Source organism: Phocoena phocoena, chromosome 8, assembly GCF_963924675.1.
Source record: "Phocoena phocoena chromosome 8, mPhoPho1.1, whole genome shotgun sequence".
NCBI classification, from domain to species: Eukaryota; Metazoa; Chordata; class Mammalia; order Artiodactyla; family Phocoenidae; genus Phocoena; species Phocoena phocoena.
In genome coordinates this window covers 86,862,142-86,888,742 of record NC_089226.1, presented here as the reverse complement: position 1 = coordinate 86,888,742, position 26,601 = coordinate 86,862,142, and the positions used below count along the sequence as shown (strand labels likewise).

At 46.5% G+C, this 26,601-nt stretch overlaps 1 protein-coding gene across 2 annotated transcripts in view; it reads left to right on the top strand.

The window, feature by feature from the left end:
* The window catches only part of PAMR1 (peptidase domain containing associated with muscle regeneration 1), a 70,795-nt gene that overhangs the window by 29,375 nt on the left and 14,819 nt on the right, over positions 1 to 26,601 (top strand). The window contains exons 4-6 of one of the 2 annotated variants that reach the window (XM_065881677.1): positions 8,492 to 8,606; positions 12,681 to 12,898; positions 15,492 to 15,599. In XM_065881677.1, the coding sequence (XP_065737749.1) occupies positions 8,492 to 8,606; positions 12,681 to 12,898; positions 15,492 to 15,599 (441 nt within the window). The remainder of the gene's footprint in view (positions 1 to 8,491; positions 8,607 to 12,680; positions 12,899 to 15,491; positions 15,600 to 26,601) is intronic. The other variant, XM_065881678.1, reaches the window with a different exon arrangement.

The following is a 26,601-nucleotide window of genomic DNA, read 5'->3' as shown; positions in this document are numbered from 1 at the left end:
GGCTCAGACCAAAGGGGCAACTTGGCGTGTGGTCTTCTCAGAGTGGGTCACAGAAGCACAAAAGGCCAAGCCAAACACACAGCCAAATTTAAGGCCTCTGCTCACATCACGTTCACTCATATTCCAAGGAAGTCACGTGGCTAATCCCCAAATCAGTCAAGTATGAGAGTATATTTCATCCCAAGGGGAAGAGTACAAATATTTCCTAAACAATACTCTAAACACTCTGTGTGAGTAAGTGGGTTTGTTTAGCGGACAAGGCAGAGAAGGGGAAGAATATTTGCATGCGGGAGGTCAAAGACAGAAGGACTGCATTTGCCCCCAAGAAATCCTATAGGTGTGTCTTTCCAAATGGTACCTATTGGTTGAGTCCTGGGTTTAGCCTCAGTGTAAGAGCTGACTGTGTATGGAGCCTGATTGGTTGGATTAGTGATGGTGGCCATGTGTAGAATCAAAGCCTTCTCAAGGACAGCAGAACTGGCTCAGGGCAACTGGTCATCACCAGTAGGCAGGCAAAGCGGAGCACACATGCCCCCATTCATTAAAAAAAAGTTTAATGAATAAATCTACCCATAACCATTCAAAAAATATTTCTTGAATGGATGCTTCCAGGTGCAATGATGAGCAAGACAGATGTAGTCGCTGCCATCTTAGAGCCTGAAAATTAGAGAGGAGAGACCAAGAAACAAAACAAAACAAAACAAAAACCAAAACAAAATAAGAGTGTGGTCAATGCTATGAAACAAAGTAATGGTCGTACTCCTATCTCCTTCTTTGTTGGTTCGGTTATGCTTGTTCAGTTCTGTGATGTTTGTTCTGAAAGCTTCATTCCATACAGTGTATGTTACCTGATTACTGTCCTCATTCCACCCAGTTATGGATATTATCTGATCACAGCCACATACACGAAGGAATACAGTACATTCGTGGAAACAGGGCTTGACCCTAAGAAGACATCGATATGTTGTTATTAGGTTCTTATCACCTACAGCTCATACTGGCACTAAATAAATGTGAAGGGAATTCATAAGAGGAAGTAATTCATTTCAGTATTTGTTGAGTGCCTGCTCAGTGCTGGGCACCATGCTGCCTGCCTCTGTTAAGGGGCAGCTGAGCACTTGGGTGGTCTGCGCACAGCTCGGGCACAGTGCGGGAGCCAGGTGGCAGTGCAAGCATTTACCCAGTAGATGGCGCCCAAGCGATCCTTTCAGGCCCTTTAATCCTGGAGGAGGAAGGCTTCCTGCTGAGCCCCATTGTAGAGCCCTGGCATTTTTTTCCGGAGTGCCATATAGAACCTTAGAAGGAAAGAGGAGTGCAAATGCCAGAAAGTATCAGCCTCTTTTATATTTGAGTTATAGAGCATTCAGTACTGAGCAGTTGTGGTAGCACCTTTATTTGCTCCCCATCCTTGACAATGCTTGTCACGGTTGGTATTAACCTAACTACTTAGAGTCTTAAAATCCGTTAGGTGATTGATTGATTCATAACCTTGACAAGTTCCATTAACCAAGAGAACTGGAGAAGGGCTGGAGGTCACTGAGCCCAGGAGACAACTTTCTTCACATCTTCCTGTCCAGGAAATATTGGTTTAGTAATCTCAGAATATTCAGGCTAAGAAGCTGATTCCTTCTTTCTCCCACTTTCTATTTTGAAAAGTTTTAAATACACAGAAAGTTGAAAGAATACTTCATTCATCCTTTACCTGGATTTACCCATTATTATTATTTTCCCACATTTGGCCTGCTCTCTCTTCTTCTGCACTATGGATTCATGAATTTTCCTTTTTTCCCACATTTAATAGCACTCCCATCATTTTTTGATGCTCAAATTGTCCCAGAATTGGCCACCAAAGACCCTTTAAGCCCACTTCATCACATCATTCACTGAGCACTTCCTTGCTTCTTGGCCACCGTAACCCCCCACCCTCTCCCAAAATGTTTCAAGTTCACCTTGATTGTTTACATACAGGTCCTGGAACCAGCCATTTCTCCACGAATCCTGGTTCCTTTTGTGGGGAATGGTATTTAGGAACTGTGATCTAGTGCTGGCCACGAGAGACACTGATCTCTAAAGTCAAAATCAAGGCTTCCTTTCAAAGCTTCTTAAACAGGAAAGTTGAGTTCTTAAGTGGAACCACTCTGCTGACTTCCAGAGTGAAGTTTATTTAACTTGGCCTTCAGACCAAGTTCCTAAGCCACCAAATGAGATGAGCGTGAGAGGGCCCGAGAGCCACCCAGATGCCATGCTTCTAGGTAGCACTGAAGTGATGCCAACCCTTCGGGCCCCAAAGGATCTAGGGGAGGTAAGAAGGTTAGGAAAGCAACCTAGATGAGAGAGGATTTATGGGGAGAGATTATAGGCCCTTAAAACTTTTTTCTTTTCTTAGTTATATTATAGATAGAGGCAGAGGAGCAGAGGAACTGGCCATCAGCTGTGACCAAAACTGTTTGTGGGGCTGGAATATCAGGCTGGTCCTTGAGCCATAACCAGGAATGATCAAGAGCAAATGAGAAAGAGAGAGAGAGGGAGAGAGGGAGACAGGAAGGGAAGAGAGAAGGAGGGAGAGGGAGAGAGGGAGGGAGGAAAGGAGGGAAGAAAAGAAGGAAGGAGGGAGAGCAGGAGGGAGGGGGGGAGGGAGAGAAAAGGCTCACAAATCTGTGTGTGACTGGTTTACTGATTTAAGGAGCCGTCTTCCTGGGAGAGTGTAGAGTCACCTGGGTGACTTTCCCAGGTTGAGCCGGGAAAACCGGCTCATCTTCCTCTGGGCTTTTGTGTCCTGACACTTCCAGGAAAGGAACAATGCCCAATTAGGAACAAATTGGGGGTGGTATTATGTGGTAGTTAACTGTTGGGCTTGGAACCATTAGGACCTGGATTTTAATCTCTCCCGTGAGTGACTTTGGGCAAAGTTACCCAATCTTTGTAAATCTCAGTTTCCTCATTTACAAAATGGGGAAAATAATAGCGACCCCTCAGAGGATTTTTGTGAGGGTTAACTGAAGTGCTGTCTATAAAATTCCTTAACATGGAGTCTGGTATATAGTAAGTGCTCAATAAATGGTAGCTGCTATTGGTATTATTACTGAGTCAGAGCCTTGAAGGGAGCTCTTTTTTTTTTTCTTTGTTGGGAAGGAAATCAATGTAGGGCCAGAGAGGAAGAATAATAAAACAGAACTTCCCAAGGGACAAGAGAATATACACTGGCCATGAGGAGGGTATCTTCTTAGGACCACTGGTATGGGGGGAGGGGCTTCAAAAATGGTTTGATTGGGCAAGGAGATGTTCGATTTAATCTGGCATAGTCATTCATTCAGTTAACAATTAATTAAGCACCTACTCGATGCATACAAAGGTGTGAGCAAGACAGACAAGGTCCCTGCTCTCACAGAACTGTGTCATGGAGGAGACAAACATTTAAACCAACATTATAAAGTATCAGATTGGTTGGGATTATAGGCCAAATCACAGGATGAGCCATGAAGTCATTCCTGGACATCTAATGAAGACCTGAGCCCCTGACAAAAGTCATCACTTAGCACTTATTTTGAACCAGGTATTGTTCTAAGTACCTTCATGTAAAAACTCATTAACCCGCATCACAGCCTTTTATAGGTGAGGGCATTGAGGCACAGAGGGGCTGAGTAACTTTCCCGCTTGCTGTCATGCAGCTGGTAAGTGGCAAGGCCAAGATGCCAGTTCAGAGGCTGGGCCCCAGGGCCCAGTCTCTCAGCTTCTATACTAAACCGCCTCTTGATGTGAGAGGCCCGTGAGGTCCTCACTCCGAGTGCCTGTCTGAGGGCCTAGCAGGTCAGGGTAGGATGAACCAAATCACATGGAAGGTGTGAGCTTCCTTGCAGCTCCTGGTCCTTCCCATGTCCTCATCCAGGCTTTTGTTCTGCCATCACTGTCAGAGCTCCTGGGCCTACAGGCTTTAGGGCTTCAGCCCATGATGTAAAGAGGCTCCTAGGAACCCTGGAGCGGTGGGTCAGAACCTGAGCTGTCACCTGTGATTCTTGTACCAAATTTGTGTCTCAGATCCAGACAAGACTCGAGACGCGACAGTATTAGGTGCCATTTACGGAGGATTTCTGTGTACCAGGCACTTTGCTAAATGCTTTACATACAATATCTATCTCATTTAATCCTCAAACAAATAAGAACTTATCAACAACAACAACATGGTAGTAGGTACTCCTATTATGCTTATTTCCACATGAGGGAACCTTGGCTTGGAAAATCTAGAGAACTTGTCCCGGGTCACACAGCTTGGAAAATCTGAACTGAGATTACAACCTGGTCGGGCTTCCAGGCTGCCCCTTAACCATTGTGAGTCCTGTCTCCTGAGTGCTATTTGAAGGAGGAAGGAAAGTGCAAATGGCTTTTTAGGTCAGAATGCTTTCTTTAGTCCTTCCCCCGCCCCCATCCAAGAGGAAAGATTAAAGAAAAAAAAAAAAAAAGCACTGCTTCTCAGAAGTATGTTGTGTCTCTCTCCTGCCTCTCCCTCCTTGCTTCCCCAGCTGGAGATAACAAGACTTATCTGAATGCTGGGGGTGTTCATTTTTGCTGGGAACCTTCCCTTCTCTTTCTAGTTTAGCAATTCATGAAGGTTTCCTTTCAGCTCTGTAGAGGCAGAGTCTATCCAGCTCTCTCTCTTGTCTGGGTTTGTAGCCATGGGGAAAGATGGGGGAGGGGGCGGCCTTGGAGATGAGTCCAGGATTCGAGATCCCAGGGGACAGTCTGGCTTGGCTGGCAAAATTCCCTGCACACACACACGCGCGCGCACACACACACGCACGCACACATACACACACCCTCTTCCCCTGCAGCAAGACATGGTCAGGGAATCTGAGCACTTCGTCTGGGCCATTGCCTCTCTGGTCTTTCAGACTCAGGACCACCTGCTTGGTTGGCCAGCCGTACTTCCTTGGTGGGGACGCTCACCTGTGTTCAGTGTTCTGCTCTAGACAGAGGGTGCAGTGAGTCTGCCCCGCGCCCGGACCCTCGGACTCGGACGCCCACGTGGAGGTGGGAGTCGCTTGGTGTGAGGAGGGAGTAGAGCGCCTTCTCCTTTTCCCAGTGCCCAGTATCCTCCCCCCAGAGCACATCTCTGAGAAGTGGCCTCTTTGTCTCTGGCTGGTTGGAACTTGTCCCCGCTCCTGGGACCGACTCTGCCCTCCCCTCTGGAGTGAGAAGGAAAACATCATGAGGGACTGAGGCATCACATGTGGCCGGGAATCCTGGCTGCGTCTGAAGGACGGCCCCTGGGCCCCAGGAACAAGTGGTCTTGCATCTCAGGTGGCCGGGGGCCAGCCCCCCGGGGTGGGTGGGGCTCCCGGCCCTCCGGAGACCGTGTGGTCTTGCCAAGAAGACCTGCCTGGGGAGGGGCACCAGCTCCCCGTGGACCTGCGGGGTGGGAGGGCAGCGACACTGCCGTCTGATTCCAGGGAAGAAACCATAAGCAGGCTGGCGGCGTCTGCTGCTGATTCCGACTTGGGGTCCCTGCAGGAGATTTGTGGCGGAGCTGGGATTTAACACCTTGTGGCTGGGAGGCTGCCAGCCCCAGAGGGGCGGAGACTGTGCAGGAAGGTTTCTTTTTCTGTCTCTCACACCCAATGTATCACTTCCGTAGCCGGGCAGCAGATGGGCGGATGGGGGCCATGAGGAGTGTGAGGTATGCAGGCAGAAGGGACGTGCTCTTCCAGAAGTTGGGGGCTGGGGCAGAGATTCAATGTATTTGGGGGACGGGTGGTGGTGGAAAAATCCTGCTGCTTCAAAACCGGGTGGGAGAAGGCTGGGTCAGGAAACCCTACGACAGTTTAATGCACTAGCAGAGACCCAGCCTTGGTACTAGACATCCAAGTTCAAATCCCCGCTCTGCCACCAAGTAGCAACAGCTAACATTTGCTGAGTTTTCTGCTAACTGCTTTCCATGTGCGTAATCCGATTCAAGTCTCGCAAAACGTATGAAGTAAGTGCTAGTTACTCCCATTTGGCTCCGGTCTAGTGAGGTTCTGCGAGATGAAGAAACTTGCCCAAGGCCACGCAGCCCCATGACTTGCCCAAGGCCACGCAGCCTTTTCTAAGGCTGAGACTCAAACCAATGACAGCGGGACTCGGGAGTCCCGTCGTAACCACTGCTCGGCAGTTAGAACAGTCGTCTGCAGTCTTCCGACTTCCTGGCCATCCAGCTGTGGGGAAGTCACCTAACTTCTCCCATCCTTAGTGTTCCTGTCTGGGGACTGGGGAGATGAATATCGTTCTCCCAGGTTTCTTGTGAGGATTAAACAAGAGAATTTGTGTAAGTCTCTTAGCCAGTCCCTGGCCTGTCACAATATCATCATTCATTCATTCAACAGCTCTTTTTTGAGCACCTGTTATATGCCAGTTTCCATTCTAGGTGTACAAGCTAGAGAAGTCCCAGCTCTACCAAAGGGAGTAAGCAAATAAGCTAGATAATTTCAGATAGTGATGTGTGTTATGAAGAAAACAGAATCGAGTAAAAGGCAGTGACTGTAGAGACGTGAAGGTCCATTCTAGCTGGGTGGTCCAGGAAGTTCTCTTTGAAGAAGCAGCAGTTGAACTTAATTCCCAAAGGAAGGAGATGTGGAAGAAGATGAACCTTGTAGGTTAAGGGAGCGGTGGGTGCAAGGCTTGGAGCTGGGACAGAAAGGAGGCCGTGTGGCTGGAGCTGCATGAAGACCAGCTGGGTGGTGGTAGAAACCGGGCAGAGGGCGGGGCTGGGCGGTCCGTGAGGCAGGGCCGTGGATGCTGTGGGGAGGTGAGGCACAGTGGCCAGCCTTTGGAGGGTCGAGTCGAGAGAGTAATGGGATCTAATTTATTTATTTAAAGGTGGCTTTGGCTGCTATGTGGAGAATGGAAAGTTGGGAGACAAGGATGGATGTGAGGAGGCTGGAATTGCAGAGAGAGAGAATGGAGGCCTGGCCCAGACAGGAGCCCCACGTGGAAAGTGGTGGAAGATGTTTCCCATGTGGTGCCGGGCAGCAGCAATAAACATCCTAATGATGAGATGACTCATGCTGCCTAGCACTCAGTTTTGCAAGAGTCACAAGCTTCAGACCTCACAGCTTGTCCAAAGCAGCGTTTGGGCTCTATTCCTAACACTGCAGAAATATTACTAACATCACCCTGCCATGAGGCACCATCCACTGATGTTCATATTTTTCTTTTGAGCAATGAGAATTTACTTGGGGGGGTTATTGAAGATAACCGCATGTCCAGAATTTATGAGGTTAAACTGGGTTCTGTGTAGAACAGGGTTAAATACACTTTTTCTGTAAAGGGGCAGATGGTAAATATTTTCATTTCTGTGGATTCTCCTGTCTCTTTATGCAACTACTCAACTCTGCCATTATAGCTGGAAACTGACCTTAGACAATGCATTAAAAATGGGTGTGGTTCTGTTCCAATAAAACTTTATTTAAAAAACAGGCAGGAAGCCGGATTTGGCCCATGGATCATAGTTTGCCAACTCTGGTAGAAAATATAGTTTATTTACATGACCCAGATAACTTTTTTTTCTACAACACCAATTCAAGACATTTCCCCCAAACTCTTCTGTAAAACTAAGGTGCATCTTACACATCTCTGCTTAACACTAGAAGATATGATATAATTTAATGAAGACTCTGTTCCGTGGTTTTCAAATCCTGGGGATTCCTTGGAGGTAACTCAGGAGACCAAGGTGATAGTGAGAGTGGAGGGCTTGGGGGCCCAGCTTCTGCTTCAACGAGGAGCCCCTCTTGGATCCATTTTTAAAAATTAAATTGGTGGTCTTCATAAGAGTTTGTCTGAAAAAAAAAAAGGGGGCTTGGGAGGTAGAAAATAATTGAAAACCACTAATCCAGTCCAAATGGTTGGAGTTCATGTCCCCCTGCAGGTGTTTATCACATAGTTGCTCACAGAACAAATTAATACATACATTTTCTAAATGGATGGAGGGGGGTCAGGAAGGAGTTACTTTGGGGTTATATTTGTGGCGTAGCGAATGTGCAGGGAACACAGACCAAAGGGTCTTATGCAGATTTAGACTCTGGACAAAGGCCACAGTGTCCCATGTAGAGCTGCGGGGAGGGCCTGCTTTCTGAGCCTGGTAAGGTGGCAGCAGCAGGCTGGCATGTGGCCGTCTTAGAGAGGCAAGGGAGAGAGTGGCTTGGACTTTACGTCCAGGCACAGGTTTAAATCTCTGCTTTGTCACTTAGTAGCTAGACAAGTTCTTTATTTAATCTCTGGTTATCTATTTTTCCATCTGGAAAACTGGAATGGTACTACTTCTCTTCTCAAGCTGTTGGGTGGATCAGATCAATTAACGATTCACTGCCGATTGCCTAGCACATTGCCAGGTGCTTGAGAAGTAGAAATATCCTTCTCCATTCTGTTCTCAAGGGTGTGGGATGAGCTCAGAGGCTTTGCGACCTTTTACCATCTCTTTCCTGTTGACTCCAATTTCCATTCCCCAATCTTCTCTTCTTAGGATGTGGCCAGGTTCTACGAGTCCCAAAGGGTCAGATTTTGTTGGAGAGCTACCCCCTGAATGCTCACTGCGAATGGACCATTCATGCCAAACCTGGGTTTATCATCCAGCTAAGGTAAGGGGCTGGGGTCAGAATTAGGGAGTCTGAGGTTATAAGGAAACACAGTAACAGGACCAAAGGTCCTGGATCCTGGTGACCAAGGGCTAATCATCAGAACTTCATTTTTAAAAGCAGAAAATGTATATTAGAATCTTTACCTCTCGGTGGTTTTGTGGGCTAAGGCCTGGGTAAAGCTATAGTCAATTAGATGTTTGTCATTCACTGCCCGACGACAGTGAGGCTTAGGTGAAGGTGACCCAAGGATAATACCAACAGAGCAGGACACTGAGAGCAGTCTATCCCCCAACCCCCAGATCCTGACCAAGTCTTCCTATTTACTCAGTACTGGACTAGACTCTATGGGAGGGAAGGGAAGAAATAAGGACAGGTCTAACCTTTAAGGGATTTGCCCTCTAGGCTGGGGTTTATGCTCATCACAGCTCCTTTCGTTGCTGTTCTCAGAAGACAGCCACGCCCCTGCAGCCAATAAACTGATTATTTCACATGCGTGGAAGATAAGCTGATTCTTCTTATAGAGCTTTGGGGTCCTCACAAATGTGACTCATTTATGCCACAGTCCAAAGTATAGACCCAGGTTTATTGTAAGTATAGATAAATAACACGAGTGCATCCTGTTTTGTGAGACCTCCTCACTGCTGCATCCAGGTGCCTGAAACAGGACCCGGTACACACCACAGGTGCTTGGTGGATTCTTTTTTTTTTTTTACATCTTTATTGGAGTATAATTGCTTTACAATGGTGTGTTAGTTTCTGCTTTATAACAAAGTGAATCAATTATACATATACGTATGTTTCCATATCTCTTCCCTCTTGCGTCTCCCTCCCTCCCACCCTCCCTATCCCACCCCTCCAGGCAGTCACAAAGCACCGAGCTGATATCCCTGTGCTATGCGGCTGCTTCCCACTAGCTATCTCCCTTTGGTAGTGTATATATGTCCATGCCTCTCTCTCACTTTGTCACAGCTTACCCTTCCCCCTCCCCATATCCTCAAGTCCGTTCTCTAGTAGGTCTGTGTCTTTATTCCTGTCTTACCCCTAGGTTCTTCATGACATTTATTTTCTTAAATTCCATATATATGTGTTAGCATACGGTATTTGTCTTTCCCTTTCTGACTTACTTCACTCTGTACGACAGACTCTAGGTCTATCCACCTCATTACAAATAGCTCAATTTCGTTTCTTTTTATGGCTGAGTAATATTCCATTGTATATATGTGCCACATCTTCTTTATCCATTCATCCGATGATGGGCACTTAGGTTGTTTCCATCTCCGGGCTATTGTAAATAGAGCTGCAATGAACATTTTGGTACATGACTCTTTTTGAATTATGGTTTTCTCAGGGTATATGCCCAGTAGTGGGATTGCTGGGTCATATGGTAGTTCTATTTGTAGTTTTTTAAGGAACCTCCATACTGTTCTCCATAGTGGCTGTACCAATTCACGTTCCCAGCTTGGTGGATTCTTGTTGCATAAATAAAGTTGAAAGAAGTGCTCCCTGCTTCCAGTGTATCTTCTCTCCCCTGGCAAGCACCTCTGCTCTTCCTCTCTAGGGAAGCAGAGTGGCCCACTCTCCCCTGGGACATCTAGGGACATTGTCCACCTAGCTCTTCCCTTTTCTAACCAGTGGGGAGGTTGGCAGTGATGGAAATCTCTAATCTTCTAGGGCACAGGCTTTCAGTAGGTATTTTCTGGGTGGATCAATGCACCTGGAGGTGACCACATGCCAGCTGGCTCCTCCATGGTGTTCTGTCCTTCAGAGGGGCAATACGATACCCGCTTGGGAAAGATCCAGCAAATCAGGTCCCCTTCTCAATCCTTCTCATCAAAGCTGTGCTTAGTAGCTGGTCTTCTTGCTCCCCCAGGTCCTGGGGTTAGGGGTAAGCTTCTTTAAGTGGACTTTCCCGGAGGAAGATTAACTCAAGGAGGAAGTGAGAGGCCACACAGTTCTGCTGGATGGGCTCCAGGCTGGGTCTGGCAGGATGATTAAGGCAGGTGTTAAATGCCACATGTTAATTTTTCAGCAGCTCAGGGACCAGGACCAGTGGTCCCCTCAGGGGCCTCTAAAGAGCTTCTCAGGAGATACAGGATACAAAATAAATCCCCTCCCCCTAACCTCGCTAAACAAAAATCCAAAATGGTGGAAGGATTGAGAAGCACATCACCTGCCCGGGAAAGGGCCCTAGGAAGGATTGGAAATATGTAGATTTCTTTCCTTCCAGTCAAACCTGGACCTGCTGGCCAGGGATAATAATAAGGACATAAATACTCTGAAGCCTAGTGTTCAGCCCAAAAGCTGGCAGTCCTCCCTGATGCCCCCCTTTTCCATCACCTCCCACAGCCAGGTCATCACAAAATCTACTTCCTTACTTGTAAAATAATCTCAAGTCCATCCACTGTCTCTATTGCCAACAATTCCTTTGTTTTCTGGTTTCCTTGCTTATTGTCTGTCCCCCAGATCCGAACTCCATGAGGGCGGGCACTGTGTCTACTTGGAGCACTGCTGTACTTTCAGCACCTAGAACAGCGTCTGACACAGTGCAGACCTGCCACAAATGTGTTGAATAAGTGAACAAATGAATGAATGTAAATACAAGTTGCAATGTCTCATGTTTCAGTTTCAGAAAAAGCTGTGATCTCTGTTGGGTGGTGGCCTTGTCCCCGCTCCTACCCTTTTTAGACTAAGATACCAAAGCCCAGAGAAGGAAGTGATTGCTCAAGGCTCACAGTGAGTTGGTGGTGGCATCTGGCTGAGAAGTCAGATCCTTACATGCTACAGCACGTTTCACAAAGTATGATTAATAGGACGTACACTCCCTAGCGAAAGATTTTGTGATAAAAATCTTTGAAAAATAAGCACTAAGCATACTCAGTGATTGGGTTTCTTTTTCAGTAAGACCTTTAAGAGCATTTAGAATATCCTGATTGTTCTCTAACTCTGGCTCTTGAAGTTTTTACCCAAGGTGGTAGAAATAGCCCAGGTCCCAACTTTTCAGGTTGTAGTTCTGAGCTCTTCTGTCTGTGCCTAACTTCTCCAAACTGTGAGGGACAAGATACAGACGTACATTTTGTGAACTTGATGCTTAGGTATGCCCTTGGGAATCTTCTAAAAAATGTCTTTTCCTCTCTTGCCCTGGGATGTGACTGCCTCTTTCCTTATCTCTTGGAAATGGGAGCTTAAGGTTACCTTCTGCTTTTTTGATCTGCTGTACCCCAGTATTTCCAAACTCAAGACCCCTTTAAGGTAATCACAGATATATCAGATCTCTTTCAATTCTGAAATTTCGATATGGTGCTACTTTTTCCACTCCTTGGGGCCAGAAGAATTGTTACCAAGAGAATAATTATCTTCTGATCCTTCCGTCAGACAAAAGAGCGTGCAGAGAGTTTTTTCCTTTACTTGGTCTTGCAAGACAACATACTCTTTTCCACGCTCCAGTTGTAAAATTACGATAGAGCATCCATTGTCATCTATTCGGCAATATTTGTTTATTGTTTCTATACGCCATGCACTGCGTTAGGCACTAAGCAAACAGTGGTGGAATAAGACAGGTGTCACACTCTACCCTCGAGGAATTTGCAGTCAAGGGGAGGAGACAGGCATGCACACACACTCACAAAGTCAAGGAGATAAATATGAGAAATTAAAACGTAGCTACGCATTATGAAGAAAACAATGGATCTCCTTTAGAAAGAGTTGTCAGGGAAGCCTCTTTGAGGAGAGAATATTTAAGCTGAGACCCGAGGATAGGAAAGAACCAGCCACGCAGCCTGGGAGGAGAAGTGCTCCTGGAAGAAGAGCCAGTGTGTGCAGAGATTCTCCAAATGGACTGTGGCGCCCCCCTCACTTGGGCATGCGCGTACACACACCTGCACACAGAATACCTACCTACACACATTAAAAGAAATGTATCTGACCTCAAGTCCTCCAGGACCATTGTCCTATCACATCAGGCCAATGGCACCACTCTTCAAGAGACCTGTTTATCATCTGGCCTTGGACTTGCCCAGGGGTGTAAGGACTATCTGGGGCCCACCTGTTTCCCGCTGTCACCCTCTCCACCCACAGGATCGTCATGCTGAGCCTGGAGTTTGACTACATGTGCCAGTATGACTACGTTGAGGTCCGTGACGGGGACAGCAGCGACAGTCAGATCATCAAGCGTTTCTGTGGCAATGAGCGGCCAGCTCCCATCCGAAGCTCGGGTTCCTCGCTCCACATCCTCTTCCACTCAGATGGCTCCAAGAACTTTGACGGCTTCCATGCCATCTTTGAGGAGATCACAGGTAAAGGCCAGGGAGACAAATGTCGCATTTTATGGCTGTGCTCCAGACAAACATTCCTTTCTGTGTACCCCACTTCTCCCTGCCCAGCCTTGTTAAAACCCAGCGTGCTGGGTTCTCAGAAGCAACCTGCACGTTAAGAAGGTAGAGAGAGGAGCTTCCTTGGTGGCGCAGCGGTTGTGAGTCCGCCTGCTGATGCAGGGGATATGGGTTCGTGCCCCGGTCAGGGAAGATCCCACATGCTGCGGAGTGGCTGGGCCCGTGAGCCATGGCTGCTGAGCCTGCGTGTCCGGAGCCTGTGCTCCGCAACGGGAGAGGCCACAACAGTGAGAGGCCCGCGTATGGCAAAAAAAAAAAAAAAAAAAAAGCATGTAGAGAGAAATGGCAAGGGATATTTCAGAAACGCTCACTAGGACCAGAGCTAAGAATTATTAAATCACCCGTTTAAATGCTGCAGCACAGAGAGACCAGGTAATTTGTCTGTGGTTGCACAGCTCTGGGGATGGAACCAGAGATCTGTACAGTTTGGCTCTAGAGCTTCTATTAGGGGCTCTCATGGTTAAGAGCATTGGCTTTGGTCCCTAGCAGATTAAGCCATGTGGCTTGGACAAGTTCTACTTCTCTGGGCCTCATGTTCCTAATCAGGGAATAAGGACATAAGCCTAGATCCTGCTCCGTTAAGGAGGTGCTGGAAGACAGAACAGATGAAGAGCTTAGCACAGTGTCTGGTACAGAGGAAGCCCTCAGTAGCCGCCTTGCCCCAGGCATGCCCTGAGCCTCCCTTTGTCATCTTTCAAATAGGTGTTCAAAGTCTTAAACTACATAGGAAATGCCACATACTTTATGAGTAACTCTGAGTCTGACTTCACCTCCTGTCCTGTTCATATTAGGAAGTGGGATTTGGCCAGAATGAACAAAGTGCTCAGTCCTCAGAGACTGGATTGCATCGGTTTTACAAAATAAACTCGAGCTGGAAGTTCTGTTGTTTTAATACTGAATTTTAAAAATTGCAGTTGACCATTATAGCTTCCTAATGGAAGGTGTGATACAGAAGTCTCAGGAAGGGAGGCGGGTAGTAGTGGCATCCGCCCTGTCCTTTCAGCAAGACCGGCAGACAGCCCACCCTCCCCAGCCCCCTCCCGCGGAGAATGGTCCCACAGGAGCTCTCAGCAGTTGCTCCTGTGTGACTGCCTCCTTCCGGGATGTCAGTCCTCTCTGCAGCTGCTCAGAGCCTGGGAGTTCTAGAAGCCTTGCTGCTGTGGTGCGGTCAGCCTGCGGCTGAATCCTTGCCCCTCGGTGGCGCCCTACCTGCTGAGGCTGAGATACATCTGGGGGTGTTTATGGCAGTCAGCAGTTGGGGGCAGCAGTGGCTCGCCAGCTTGTGACCCTGCGACTGAGGGGAGAGTTAGGAGGGTCTCTTCTTCAACCTCCCCTGGAGAACTCTGGAAACTCTGGTCTCCATTGTCAAACAGTCAGACAGAGCTCTTCCCGTTCCTCAAACACCCGAAGCGTCCCGCCTGTGCTCAAGTTACTCCCTCTGACTAAACCCACCTCCCAACTCCTGCCCATCAAGTCCCACCCTTCGAGGCCCTATCAGGTTTCTCCTCCCCTGTTAAGCCTTTTCCCTTGTCCTGATGGGCTGTGGCTTTGCCTTTTTCTGAATGTCTTCTAGCACTTTCTCTCTTTTCTGACACTAACTGAATCATGCTTCAGTTTATCGTCACTGCCTACTCTTCTTCCAAAGGCTCTGATCTGGTGAGTGGGAGCTCCTGTTCAACTTTGTATCCCTCCAGTGCCTTACACAGAGCAAGCACTCAATTTGCGTTTGTTGAACTTGGCCGAGTGATATATTTCTACACCAGGGTAAATGAATGTGGAATTGGTGGGTAACAAGCAGACTAGTGTTTCCCAAAGTGTTCTCTGTAGAAAAATAGTCCCCAGGACACTCTGTAAAATGCAGTCTCTCAGGTCAGATAAGCCTGTGAAAGGTGGGACATTATGTACATTCTTAGAAATTCACAAGGCACCTCAGAATGTGGAGTGTTCGGAGAAGTTCTGCAGTAGAGAATCTGTTTAATTATCATTTAACACCAGTAGCATTTCCCCACCCTATCTGAGATCTTAACTCTCAGTATCTCAAGGGACTACTGTTTATAGAATGCGTGTTTGAAACTTCTTGAGTACACTTTCACTAGTGTCATGAAGATCATCTTCCGGTTCCTTTCCCCCAGTATCCCGGATACTGAGCTTGCTTGAAAAAAAAAGATGATCTATTACCCAAGGCTGCTGTCTCCCACGGAGCGCCTACAGGAGGGGGTGAAGCCCGCCGCCGCTTTAATTATGTGGTGCGCCTGTGTGTGTTGTCTCAGACTCTTAAGTGTCTGGAGCACACTTCTGGGTCCTTGGAAAACATCAGATAACATCAGCAGCATTTGATTAATGAGCCGCTGTTTTAGGCAACCTCAAACAATGGTAACATGATATCGATAAAAGGAGTTAAAAAATTGCAAGAAGACTGACAAGTGAAAGACCGGAGGCTTGAAGAAACTGACTCACTGCACAGGGGCACTGAGAGAAGTTGCCTTTTCTCTTACAGCGTGTTCCTCGTCGCCTTGTTTCCATGATGGCACTTGCCTTCTTGACAACACCGGATCTTACAAGTGCGCCTGTCTGGCAGGCTACACCGGGCAGCACTGTGAAAATCGTGAGTGTGCCTCTGGAGTGGGAGTTAAGGTGTCACGTGGGGCTGGCATGGAGAGGGTTTGGGGAGCTTGCCGGGGGCGTTGTTCCCTGCTGTCTACCATGGTCCCTCCAAGATGGTGGATAATGTGGGCTTTGCCATTGAGTGGATCTCAAGAGGGCTGGGCTACCTTTGAGTCAGGATGTCTGGAACCACCGAGTTTTGTCCTCAACTGCTGCAGATACCTCTCAAAAAGATACGCCTTCAGTGGCCTTGAATAATATTCCGAGCTCAAACACAGTGAGAAAGTGTCAACAGTAGAAAGCCACCATCATACACCCACCTGGGGCCCAGAGTCTGAACTCCCTGTCCATCCCAGGATCCAAATTTTGGAGTCATGCCAGCTATGGAATTCCACACATCCTTCTCTAGGATGGCTCCCCTTCTGCTGTCACCACTCAAGTCCCACCTCCTGCCTGAGCTGTATCCTGGCTGTCCCATTGAGTCACCCACACTCTCAGACACAAGTCAGAAGCAGAACCATAGTAGTATTACCAAACCAAACTTGGGTCTGCTCGCCCACGTGCAGTGAAGCCAATCTACTGACACCGGGTTGTGGTGAAGGAAAGTGCGGCATTTATCATAGGGCACCCTACAAGGAGTCCAGGACAGCTAGGGCTAGGAAAAGCCAGAAGTCCCCGAAGGGTTTCAGCAAAGCATTTTTAAAGGCCAGGTGAGGGAGGGCGGGTCACAGGGTATGTGATCAGCTCGTGTACAATTCTCTGATCAGTTGATGGTGAGGTAACAGAGTGGTGTCAGAGGGATTAACATTATCAGTCCTTAGGTGCCAGTAGGTCTGGGAGCTACATGCCCATGATCATCAAGTAGTTAATTTCTTCCACTTGGTGGTGGTTTTAGCATCTGTAAAACAACTCAGGAAATGTGCACCAGATACTCTTACCTAGGTACTTCAGAGAGGAGCTACAGCGGAGGATATGGGGGGGGGGGAGTCTGTCCCGGGAAGGGTCCATAGGGTCCTGCTCAGTTACAGTGGCCCTCATTAACCCTGGTTCAACCAAACAGCAGAAATAAGAAGAAACAAACACAAAGGAATAACTCACTCCGAAGCAGGTAGAAGTTTCTAATTCATGTTCTTGAAAGGCAGATCATGACTCTTCTCTGATATTAGACGCAGACTTTTGCCAGAGGAGAGAAACTAGAACATGTATCTGATGGGGCAAATCCATTGCCCTGCGGAAGGGTGCAAATGCTGACCACTGCCCACGCCAGCATCAGGTGACATCCAGCCCAGTGGTGCCGTACCCAGGACTGTGCCATTGGCAGAGAGGAACTTAAAATACACACTATGACTAGGAATCACCTGTCAAGGGTCTCTGGTAACCGAGACCCTGTGTGTATCCTAACAGAAGTTTGAGACTTAAAACAGGTGCCGCAAACTGCAGCTGTCAACACGGAATGAGACGTTTGGAAGAACAAGAGGAATCAAAATGTGGGGAAAGCCAAGGAGGGCAGCTAATGACCTAGGCAGGGTTCCCCTGAAGCAAATCCTGACATGCGGATGTGTGTGGACATGCCCCCAGGCGAAGCTGGTAAGGGAGTGGGGAAGCTGGGCCAGGAGGGAAGGAAGCCAAGCAGAGTCATGGTTTCAGGCAAAATCCCAGCCTTAGTGTTAACAGGCAATGGACTCCGGAATGTGAAGTACATCTCAGACTGTGTCCTGGCTTTAATGCAAGGCAGCTGGGCTTTCATAGCCCAACTGCAATCGGTGATTGGCTAAGGGCTGCCTTGGGCGAACAGGACGTGATTAAGTTTCTACGCTGTGTGCCAGAGTGGTTCCAATAACCCTTGAGCAGTGGAAGAGTTGGTAGGTGCAGGCCATTGGAAGTAAAACAGTGTAGACTGGGCGGGGGAGAGAAGATAAAGGGCATCCAAGGACAGAGCACCAGCAGTGTTTGCTACCATCACTTCTAACTAGCATGCACAGGTAACTTTGGGGTCATCCTATATATAAGGGGCCTGGTCTGACAGCATTCTATAAAGTTCATACATTTTTTCAATTAATTTCATGAACTTGCCTTGCAAGCAATGTAGACAGAAGCCAGTTTCGGTAGCGTGTCCTTGAGTGTACATTTCATTCTACTCAAAGCACTCCTTGCTTTGGGGTGGCACAGCTGACCTGAGTGTGATTATGCCGGATTCTTAGAAAATGATGTTCTGCTTTGTGGTTCCTGCCTCGTTTAAGTTCACTGGATGGTGTGCAAGGTAGAGAAGAGAAATGTTGCTTTCCCTTTGTTTCAAGAATTTGTATATGGAGTGATTCTGGAGTCTTGACAGTGGCAAATCCTGAGTTCTACCCTTTAGATGCAGAGGGGGAACAAAAAAGGAAAGCTTAAATTCTTGGTGAACTAACTGTACGATATTAGAGCTTTGATAAATAAAGGTAAAATTGGAGTGAAGTTAAAACATCACCAAATTAGTCAAAATGCCTTTAAGAAGCTGGATCAAATCATGGAGGGGCGGGTGGAGGTGAGGGGAAGGAAATTGGTCCAAAAGTTTTGAGTAAAATATTTATGAGTAGCTTTTGAGCCAAAAAAAACCCAACTTCTCTTCATTGTTATTCTATCCAGCAAAATACCAAAACAAAACAAAACAATTAACCATGACGAAAAACATGTAATGTCATTATGAACTGATTCCTAGCTTGGTTCAAAAACTGTCTCAAATCACTTTTGGTCTCAAATCACTTTCCGTCTCAAAACATCAGTATAGATGGTCAAGAGAATTCTTCCTAGCTACTTTACAAAATGTTGTTCAAAAACCGTGATTTCCTTAGTACCCTATAGTTGTGACTGGGTGAAGATATTGGTGGTGGATATCTGATATGCCATTTGCTAGCGGCAATGTAGGGGACCAAATGTTTGATTATTTACTGTAAGATTTAGGTCTGTTTTTCCTTTTAGGAAATTCAGCATGAATTCCAACTAACTCAATGAGGGAATGATCACAATTGGCTGTGGCAGTTTACCTTGTAATTTCTGAACAAACGTTAACCATTTTTCCTGAGCAGTCTATCATCTAGAAAAAGAAAAAAGAAAAGAAAAAAAACTTTATTGTTTTTCTCATGAGTATATCAAAAAACCGAACAAACCTCCCTGGAGGAAATTCTTTCAAAATTAATAAGAAACTGAAGCATTCTGGGATTCTCCAAATTCTAAATTGTCCAGATTGGACTAGGTATATGTTTTTTAAAAAATGGCTTTAAAAGCGCCAAAGCCGGGCTTCCCTGGTGGTGCAGTGGTTGAGAGTCCGTCTGCCGATGCAGGAGACACGGGTTCGTGCCCCAGTCCGGGAAGACCCCACATGCCACAGAGCGGCTGGGCCCGTGAGCCATGGCCGCTGAGCCTGTGCGTCTGGAGCCTGTGCTCCACAATGGGAGAGGCCACAACAGTGAGAGGCCCGCGTACCGCAAAAAAAGAAGAGGCCACAACAGTGAGAGGCCCGCGTACTGCAAAAAAAAAAAAAAAGCACCAAAGCCAATATTAATGAGAATTGCATCTTTTGTTTATGTAGCACCAAATCTGATGAGGGAGAACCACTTCATAGTTGCTGCTTTAATGCACTGCTCTCCTAAAGGTTTTGTGGAAAGGTAGATGACCCTTTAAGCAAATGAAGGATTTGAAGTACAGGGTGCAAGACCCTGATCCCGGTCAAATTGAAAACCAGAGGCCAGAGTTCCTCATTTCCCACGTTGTTCACAATCTCTCTGACACCATTCTCACCATCTGGCTTGATGAGACTCCAGGTGATGGATCGATGAGCTGTGGTTACCATCCTGTCTCATTATCAAGTCCTCCCAGAGGGCTTCCCTTCCCAGGTAAAGCCCACCTGTCTCTCTTTTCTAGAGTCCCGATTGACTGTCTCTTGATATGAGCTATTCTCTTTATTTTCTTTGTGTCTGTGTATATCGGTGAGTGGGAGTGGAATAGAAATAGATTTTCTACTAAACTACAGAAGAAATATATACTTGTAAAAATAATCAAACAGTACAGAGGTGTATAAAATAAAAAGAGAACATTGTTTTCCCTGACCAATCCCGGTTCCCAGGGGAACCACTGTTAACAACTAGGTGAGTATCCTTCCAAACTTTTTCTATGACATGCAAACCTAGGTTGTCTATATGTTTTCAGCTGGGGGAGATTTTGTCCCCTGCTCCCACCCCCTGTGGACTTTTGGCAAACTGGAAACTTTATTGGTTGTCATAATAGCAAGGGGGGAGAGTGCTACTGACATTTGGTGGGTAGAGGCCAGGGATGCTGCCAAACATCCTACAATACACAGGACAGCCTCCACCACAAAGAGTTATCTGGCCCAAAGATCAGTAGTGCCAAGGTTGAGAAACCCTGTTTTAAACAAAAGTGGATTAAATTATACATACAATGTTTCAACTTTTTGTTTTCCGTGCTCATATCATAGATATTTTTTCCAGGTCATTCCTTGTTGGTCTCCCTCATGGGGGAAAGAAATGGCTGCTCAGGACTCCATTGTATGGGTGTCTATACAATCATATCATCACTCCACCCCTTAAGATGGACTCAATACCACGTTTAATATTTTTACTATTATGAAGAAAGCTGCAATGAATAGCCTAACATATGTTTCTTTGCTCACATGCAGAGGTATTTTTGTAAGACAAATTCCTAGATGTTGAACTGTTCGTCCAAAGGGTACACGTATTTAAACTTTGGAGAGCTGTTGTCAAAATGGCCACCAAAAGGTTTTACCAGATTTTACAAGATGAACCATTTTAAATGCCAGTCCTCAAAATAAGAATCAGAAATTGCAGGTCAGAAGCCAGGGTCTATTCTTGTCAAGCTGGAAACGGATTTATTTTAGAAGGAATTCTGTGGGTCTGAGGGGAGATGTCTCGTTCAGATTTTGTGTTGTAGTAGATGAAGAAGAAGATACTGTCAACACAGGTTTGCCCTGTTCGGTTAGGGAGAGGGTGCAAGAGCCCCGAGGACAACCTTCAAGGACGGCTACCCCAGCCTTCTCCTCAAATTTTTTACAAGGAGCAACAACCTTCCTGCTCCCAGGTGAACTCCTCTGAGAACAAAAAGAGGGGAGTGGCCCCTCCTCGGCTTTGGGGCCAAGCTAACCTCCTTCCAGCACCCTCCGTGACCCCAACCTCCCTGGGCCACCGTGTAAGAAACTGGGGCCCCTTTCTTTCCCTCTGAAATTTCCTGTTTCTTTGTGTGGAACACGAGGACAAAATAAGTTCTTGAGTAAACGGTCGGAATCTTGTTTTGAAAAAGTGGAGAGCGAGGGATTCATTGCCCCGCTCCAGTTTCCATGTTGCCTTTGTTCCTCTGGCCCAGTTGACGGTGCCGGGGTCTCCCCTCTGCATCCTAATGAAGGGTGATGAAACGGGCTAAATCTTGGGGCACAATGCTCATACTGCAGGCTCTGACACGCCTTTGAACAACACGAATCGGCTTCCACCAATTAAAGAAAAATGGTGTCTCTGGATTCATCGGGGTTTTGGAGCATCAGAAGGTTTCCCACTAGCCTGTCCCAAGGACTGAGAAGAAAAGAGCCCAGGATGAGAGGCACACTTTATACTTCAGCTTCAAAGGGCCAACCCGCATTTCTCAGCAGAATAAGTGACTGGGAGCTTTGGGGTTTTCAAGGAGACGTTAACACTGATGCAGCGAGGATGTACTGAGACCCCTAGTGGGTCACAATTGCCTCTCCCATCACAGATAAATAACGTGCCTCAGGTTAGCTGGAATTAATGCAAATTCTTGTAAGATCTCTTAGGGGAGGTATGGTAAAAATGGAATTATTTCACTGGCTTTTTTGCAGTTCTAAAGGCCTATTTCATCCTTAACATGTGGAAGACAGGTGCACCTTTGTTCACAGTGAGATGATGCAATCCTGGGTGAAGAGCTTGCACTCTGGTCAGAAAGACTTTGGTTTGGTTCTAAGCCTGCAATTAACCAGCTCAGTAAATCTCGAGCAGGTCATTCATCTCCTATGAGCCTCAGTTTCGCCACTTATAAATTCCAGGAAAATATTATCTAATTCTTCTTAGGGGTGATGGCAGGGATGGAATGAGATGATCCATGTAAGGCACTTATATATAGATATTGATGTTATTATATTGAATAATAGAAGCAGTTATTCTTATTACTACTTTTGGCCCCATGTGGCCATTTCAAAGTTTGGCAGAAAGCAGGGATTCTCTAGACGAGGGGTTAGGATAACAGCACTAGTTTCTACAAACTAGATGATCATGACAAACCTTTCTTAGGGTTTAAGAAAATTCTCACAAGACTTTCTAAGTTTTCTCTGTGAACCCTTCCTCCTGAATCATTGCCAGACACTAAGTATTGCTACCATTACACCAGTATCCAGGCAAGAAAGATTGGGTTTTAAAGGACAGGTAGATACTGCCAGTGCCCTTGTCATAAAGGAACCCTGGATCCCAGGAGAAGACGTGCACATTGCCATGATGGATGGGGAGTCTTTGGAGCCAGAACAGCCAGGAAGGGGCTGTTAGAGGTGATAAGTGGAGTAATGTCAGGGGGAACTAGATTGGGAAACTCCAGAGCAGGTTGCCCCAAGCATCATGTTATCTAGTCAGCTTCCTTATTTTCTCATGGGACTTTTTAATGGTCACTCATTTAACATGGGGTGGGCTGTATGTCAGTCCCCTGTGGTTATGCAGGAAACCAAAGCTCCAGAGCATCCCTTACATATTTTATTAGAGTAACAGGGTAGAAAAGAGAATACACAGTCTGCCCTGAGAGGGTATGAAGGGTATAGGGATAACCCCAAGGGAAACAGTCCCGGGGAATCTGTAGTTGTTACCCACCAGCACTTGGTAACCCAGAGCCTTCAGAGAGTGGAGGAGCCCGGAAAGATGACTAGCTAGTGGACTGCTTACTTCTTACACATCCCCTATACCCGAGCCTCCCACCTCCTCTCCCTCCCTAACATGGAGGTGAATCTCTGCCATCCTTCTTAGCATGTTTAGAGGGATGCTGTCTCATTTGGATTCAGATCTGGAAAGCCAAAGAGGTCACTGAACACAGTAGAAGCTGCCCTTGTATAGTTATCAAGGTATTTGTTTGTTTGCTTTTATAATTTAGGGGAAATTTTCCTTTTCATTTGGATCATTCCTTCTTGGTAATTCTGAGTCTACATAGACCTAGTGACATTTTAGTGTTAACTCTGCTGGGCTCCATGCGCCTGTGGCCTCTTAACCAAGGCATTGCCTCTTCTCATTCAGAGTAAGGTGATTGGGGTTGGTATATAAGGGATGCATTCTGCTAGTCAGTAATTGTTTTAGTTATGGATGGCATTCCAGCCAAATAATAAGAGGACAGGTCAGGCCTCCTAAACAACTCTCCAGCCTGACTGTCTCCAAGAGTTTGGGGTGGAGCGCCCACGAGTGTGGAATGGGCCACGTCCACCATTGTTTTACTAAGACTTTGCCTGCTTCTTGTTGGGGCCCCCTTGGCTTTTGCTTTGGCAGACGTGGTCACTGAGGCAGGACTTAATGCAGGGGGTGGATTTTATTTTGGTTTTGGGTTAAGAGGTAACCCATTAGAGCTGGGATGGACTGTATGCCCATGCAGGGAAGTGGGAGGAAGATGCAGAGTAGAAGAACTTGAGAGCAAAGCAGAATTAACTTCTGACGGAAACAAACATCCCTGCTGTCACAGACCCTGAGACTCCAGCCCCTTGACAAAGGCTACAGAGTTCCCACTTTTCCTTAAAGCCTCCTGCCTTGTGGGGTGTTCACTGCCTGTCCCTCGCCCTGCTTCAGAAGGTGAAAGCTTCCTCTCTGCAAAACACAAGACATCCTTATTGGTATCCAAGTATTAAAAATTACAACAGTAGTCATTCTCACGATTCTCAATATAGGTCAAGCTCTGTGCTTTATGTGACACTGTCTCATTTCATTGTCACGACATCCCCCTGGCGTAGGTACTGTTATCCTCCCCGCTTTGCAGATTCATCCGGCCGGACATTTTTGAGTGTCTGTTAGGTGCCAGGCACTGAGGAGATAAGGCAGGGCTCTTTGTGTGTCTCCCCCTCCATTAGGCAGAACTGTTAAACAATTCCAGCCTTAGCCTGAGAAGAGTGGTCACGCCATACATTTCCCAGCGACAACTTTTTCTAGAAAGGCCTTTGGTAATGGTGGTGGTGGTGAGAATTCCTAAGTTGGCAGGATCTCTTAGGACTCACGTGTTCTCAGAAGCTCAGGACTCCTCCGCAAGGTCATTCTCTTCATCCCCAAGGCTAAACAGAATCGTATTGCCTTGTTTGGGCCATTTTCATTGGGATGTATTTTATATTTGAAAAGTTAACCATGAATGCCATGGGGGACATTTCCCCTGGTAGTTTAGTGTTATTACCCCCCTAGCCCCATCCCCAGGAGCTGACTCAGAAACCTTCTGAGATTTGTGGGAGCCCTAAGAGGACTTACTGAGCACATCGGCTAGGTAGAAGACAGCTAAGTTTCTATAGTTATGTAGGTTGCTCATCGGCTCTACCGAATGAGGATGTGTGAGGTTCATTTTTTTGTTTTGTCTTTTTCAATTAATTTTTATTGGAGTATAGTTGCTTTACAATGTTGTGTTAGCTTTTGCTGTACGGCAGAGTAAATCAGCTGTACGTATACACATATCCCCTCTTTTTGGATTTCCTTCCCATTTAGGTCACCCTCAGAGCATTGAGTAGAGTTGCCTGTGCTATACAGTAGGTTCTCATTAGCTATCGATTTTATACATAGTAGTGTATATATGTCGATCCCAATCTCCCACCCACCAAAAGACCAGAACTTTCTGAGGATGTTTTGAAGCTGACCCATCTCTCAGGCACAGGGAGTTTCAGCTGTCTAATGAAATAGGCCATCCAAATACCAGAAAAGTGGTATCCAAAAGACACAGTGTACCCAAAGCCAAGGACAATACTGATTAAGATCAATAGCCTCAGCCTCCAGATTGCTGCCAGATGAACAAATAGCAGTGTGTGTGTGCGGTCCAAGCATAAAGGCACACGGGCAGTCTCATTCACAACTTCGGAAGGCTGGAAGCCATCAGGGCGGCAGGGTTCCATTGGCTGGACAGCGATCAAAAGGGTTTTCAGTGGGGGTTTATATCACCAGTTGGTATCATTATTCCTGGTCGGGGGAGACCTGTGGGGAAGTAAAAGATGTTGGGTCCAGAGGCACCAGACGCAGATGTTAGCTGAATAGGAAGAAGTGAGGAAGAGATGCGAGCCCGTCCAATGGTTGTCTCTGGGTGTTGGTCTCAGATTAAGTTGGGTTTCCAGAATGAAGGAAGTCCCGATGAGAAAGTTAATGCCTTTCCCAAACAGAACTTTAATTCTGTCACAAATCATTCCCTTGACTTTTTGATGAGTGAGAATGGGTGGATACCAAGAGTATGTTAAGGATTGAGACTAACACCCCAGCTCACGCTGCCAGCTAGATAATGGGGTAATGAATATTGTTGACATCTTTTTCCCTTGCTGGAACTCTCAAGATAATCTTACAGCTCTGAAACCCAGCTCCTGTTAAAGAGACAGAGTAGTCCTCTTAGTTTTTTTGCTCAGGTGGCTCTCTGGCTACCCTAGATATATCATTAATATAAAATTAGAGGAAAAAAGTATGCTTTTTTTAGGTGCAGTTTTGTAAATCACATCAAACCATTCCTGAAAGCAAGCAGGGTATAAGTGATAATTAAAGTAAAACAATTTAGAAGTGGGACAAGAACAAGCGACGGAGAACACTAGGTGGTGCAAGAAAATTAAAAAACGAAGTGGACAGCCAGCAGCACTTCACCAGCCTTTCTCTACAGAGAGACTTACAGGGCTTCCAAAAGGCAAAGCGGTGATTGGATTCTTTGGTTCTTAGGGGCTTCTTCTAGATGTTGTCTCCAAATTTGAACTTACAGCTTTGAGAACAAAGGAAAAGACAAATATTCTTGAAGTCTGGTATATCATACTGAAATTCTAGACTCATTCATAAGGAGATAGTTTGTGAACAGGGATATACTGGTAGAGAGCAATATAATGGAGCAAGAGGTATGTTTTCTTGCCACAGCTGGAACTGCTCCCTGAGTTTTGTGATTATTTGGGGAATGGGAAAGTGGGTCCACTCCCTAAATTAGGGATGAAGAGTGTGAACTTCCTTCTCTTATGGTCCATATAGTTGATCTGACAAGAAGGCACAAAAACGTGGTATTATTTGTGTGCCCCAAAAAGCTACTTTTCCTTAAAATGTCTCTACGTTATCCTGACTTACTCCCTGACGTCTTCATCATTGTGTCCATTTCTTATAGACCTTCTGGACCTGGTCATATTAGCTACTTTATATTGGGTATGAATCTTCGTGCACCAATCAGGGGAGAAAAAGATACAACTTTATTTGCTTTAAATGAACTTAAATCTAAGACCCACAATTCAGGCCCGTGAGAAGTTCTATACCCCAGGGCTGTAAAATGGTCCCTGGCTTCCCACAGACAGCACCAAATCAGCAGGGAGAATCCTTGGATGGTGGATTCCGCGTCTACACTGTTTAGCTTAGGGAAGTCCATTGTCTTAGAGCACCTGACCCCTTCAGGTCAAACAGCCCTGCTGGTAGGGGTGGGGGTGGGATGCTGGAGCCTGAGATATCTGTGGAGGCTGGAGACCCTCTGATGAGACGCAGCCTTTCTAGTTGCAGTCATCCTCCTCAAGATCTCCCAGGAGTGCTGAAAGGCAAACAGGGCCCTATGCCCAGGGCTGAGATGACAACCTCTCTCGGGTCTCATCACCTCCCAGGAGTGTTGCCCTAGGGAGGCATGAGGGGCTCTGGTACTCAGGGCTAAGAAAACAGCAGAGCTGTCTTAGCTTAGTTTCTCCCCAAACCAGACCCTGAGCCACATTTGGGTCCAAATGATTTATTAAAGGAACTACTCTCGGGATCAACCAGTAAGGGAATTGCAGAAGCAAA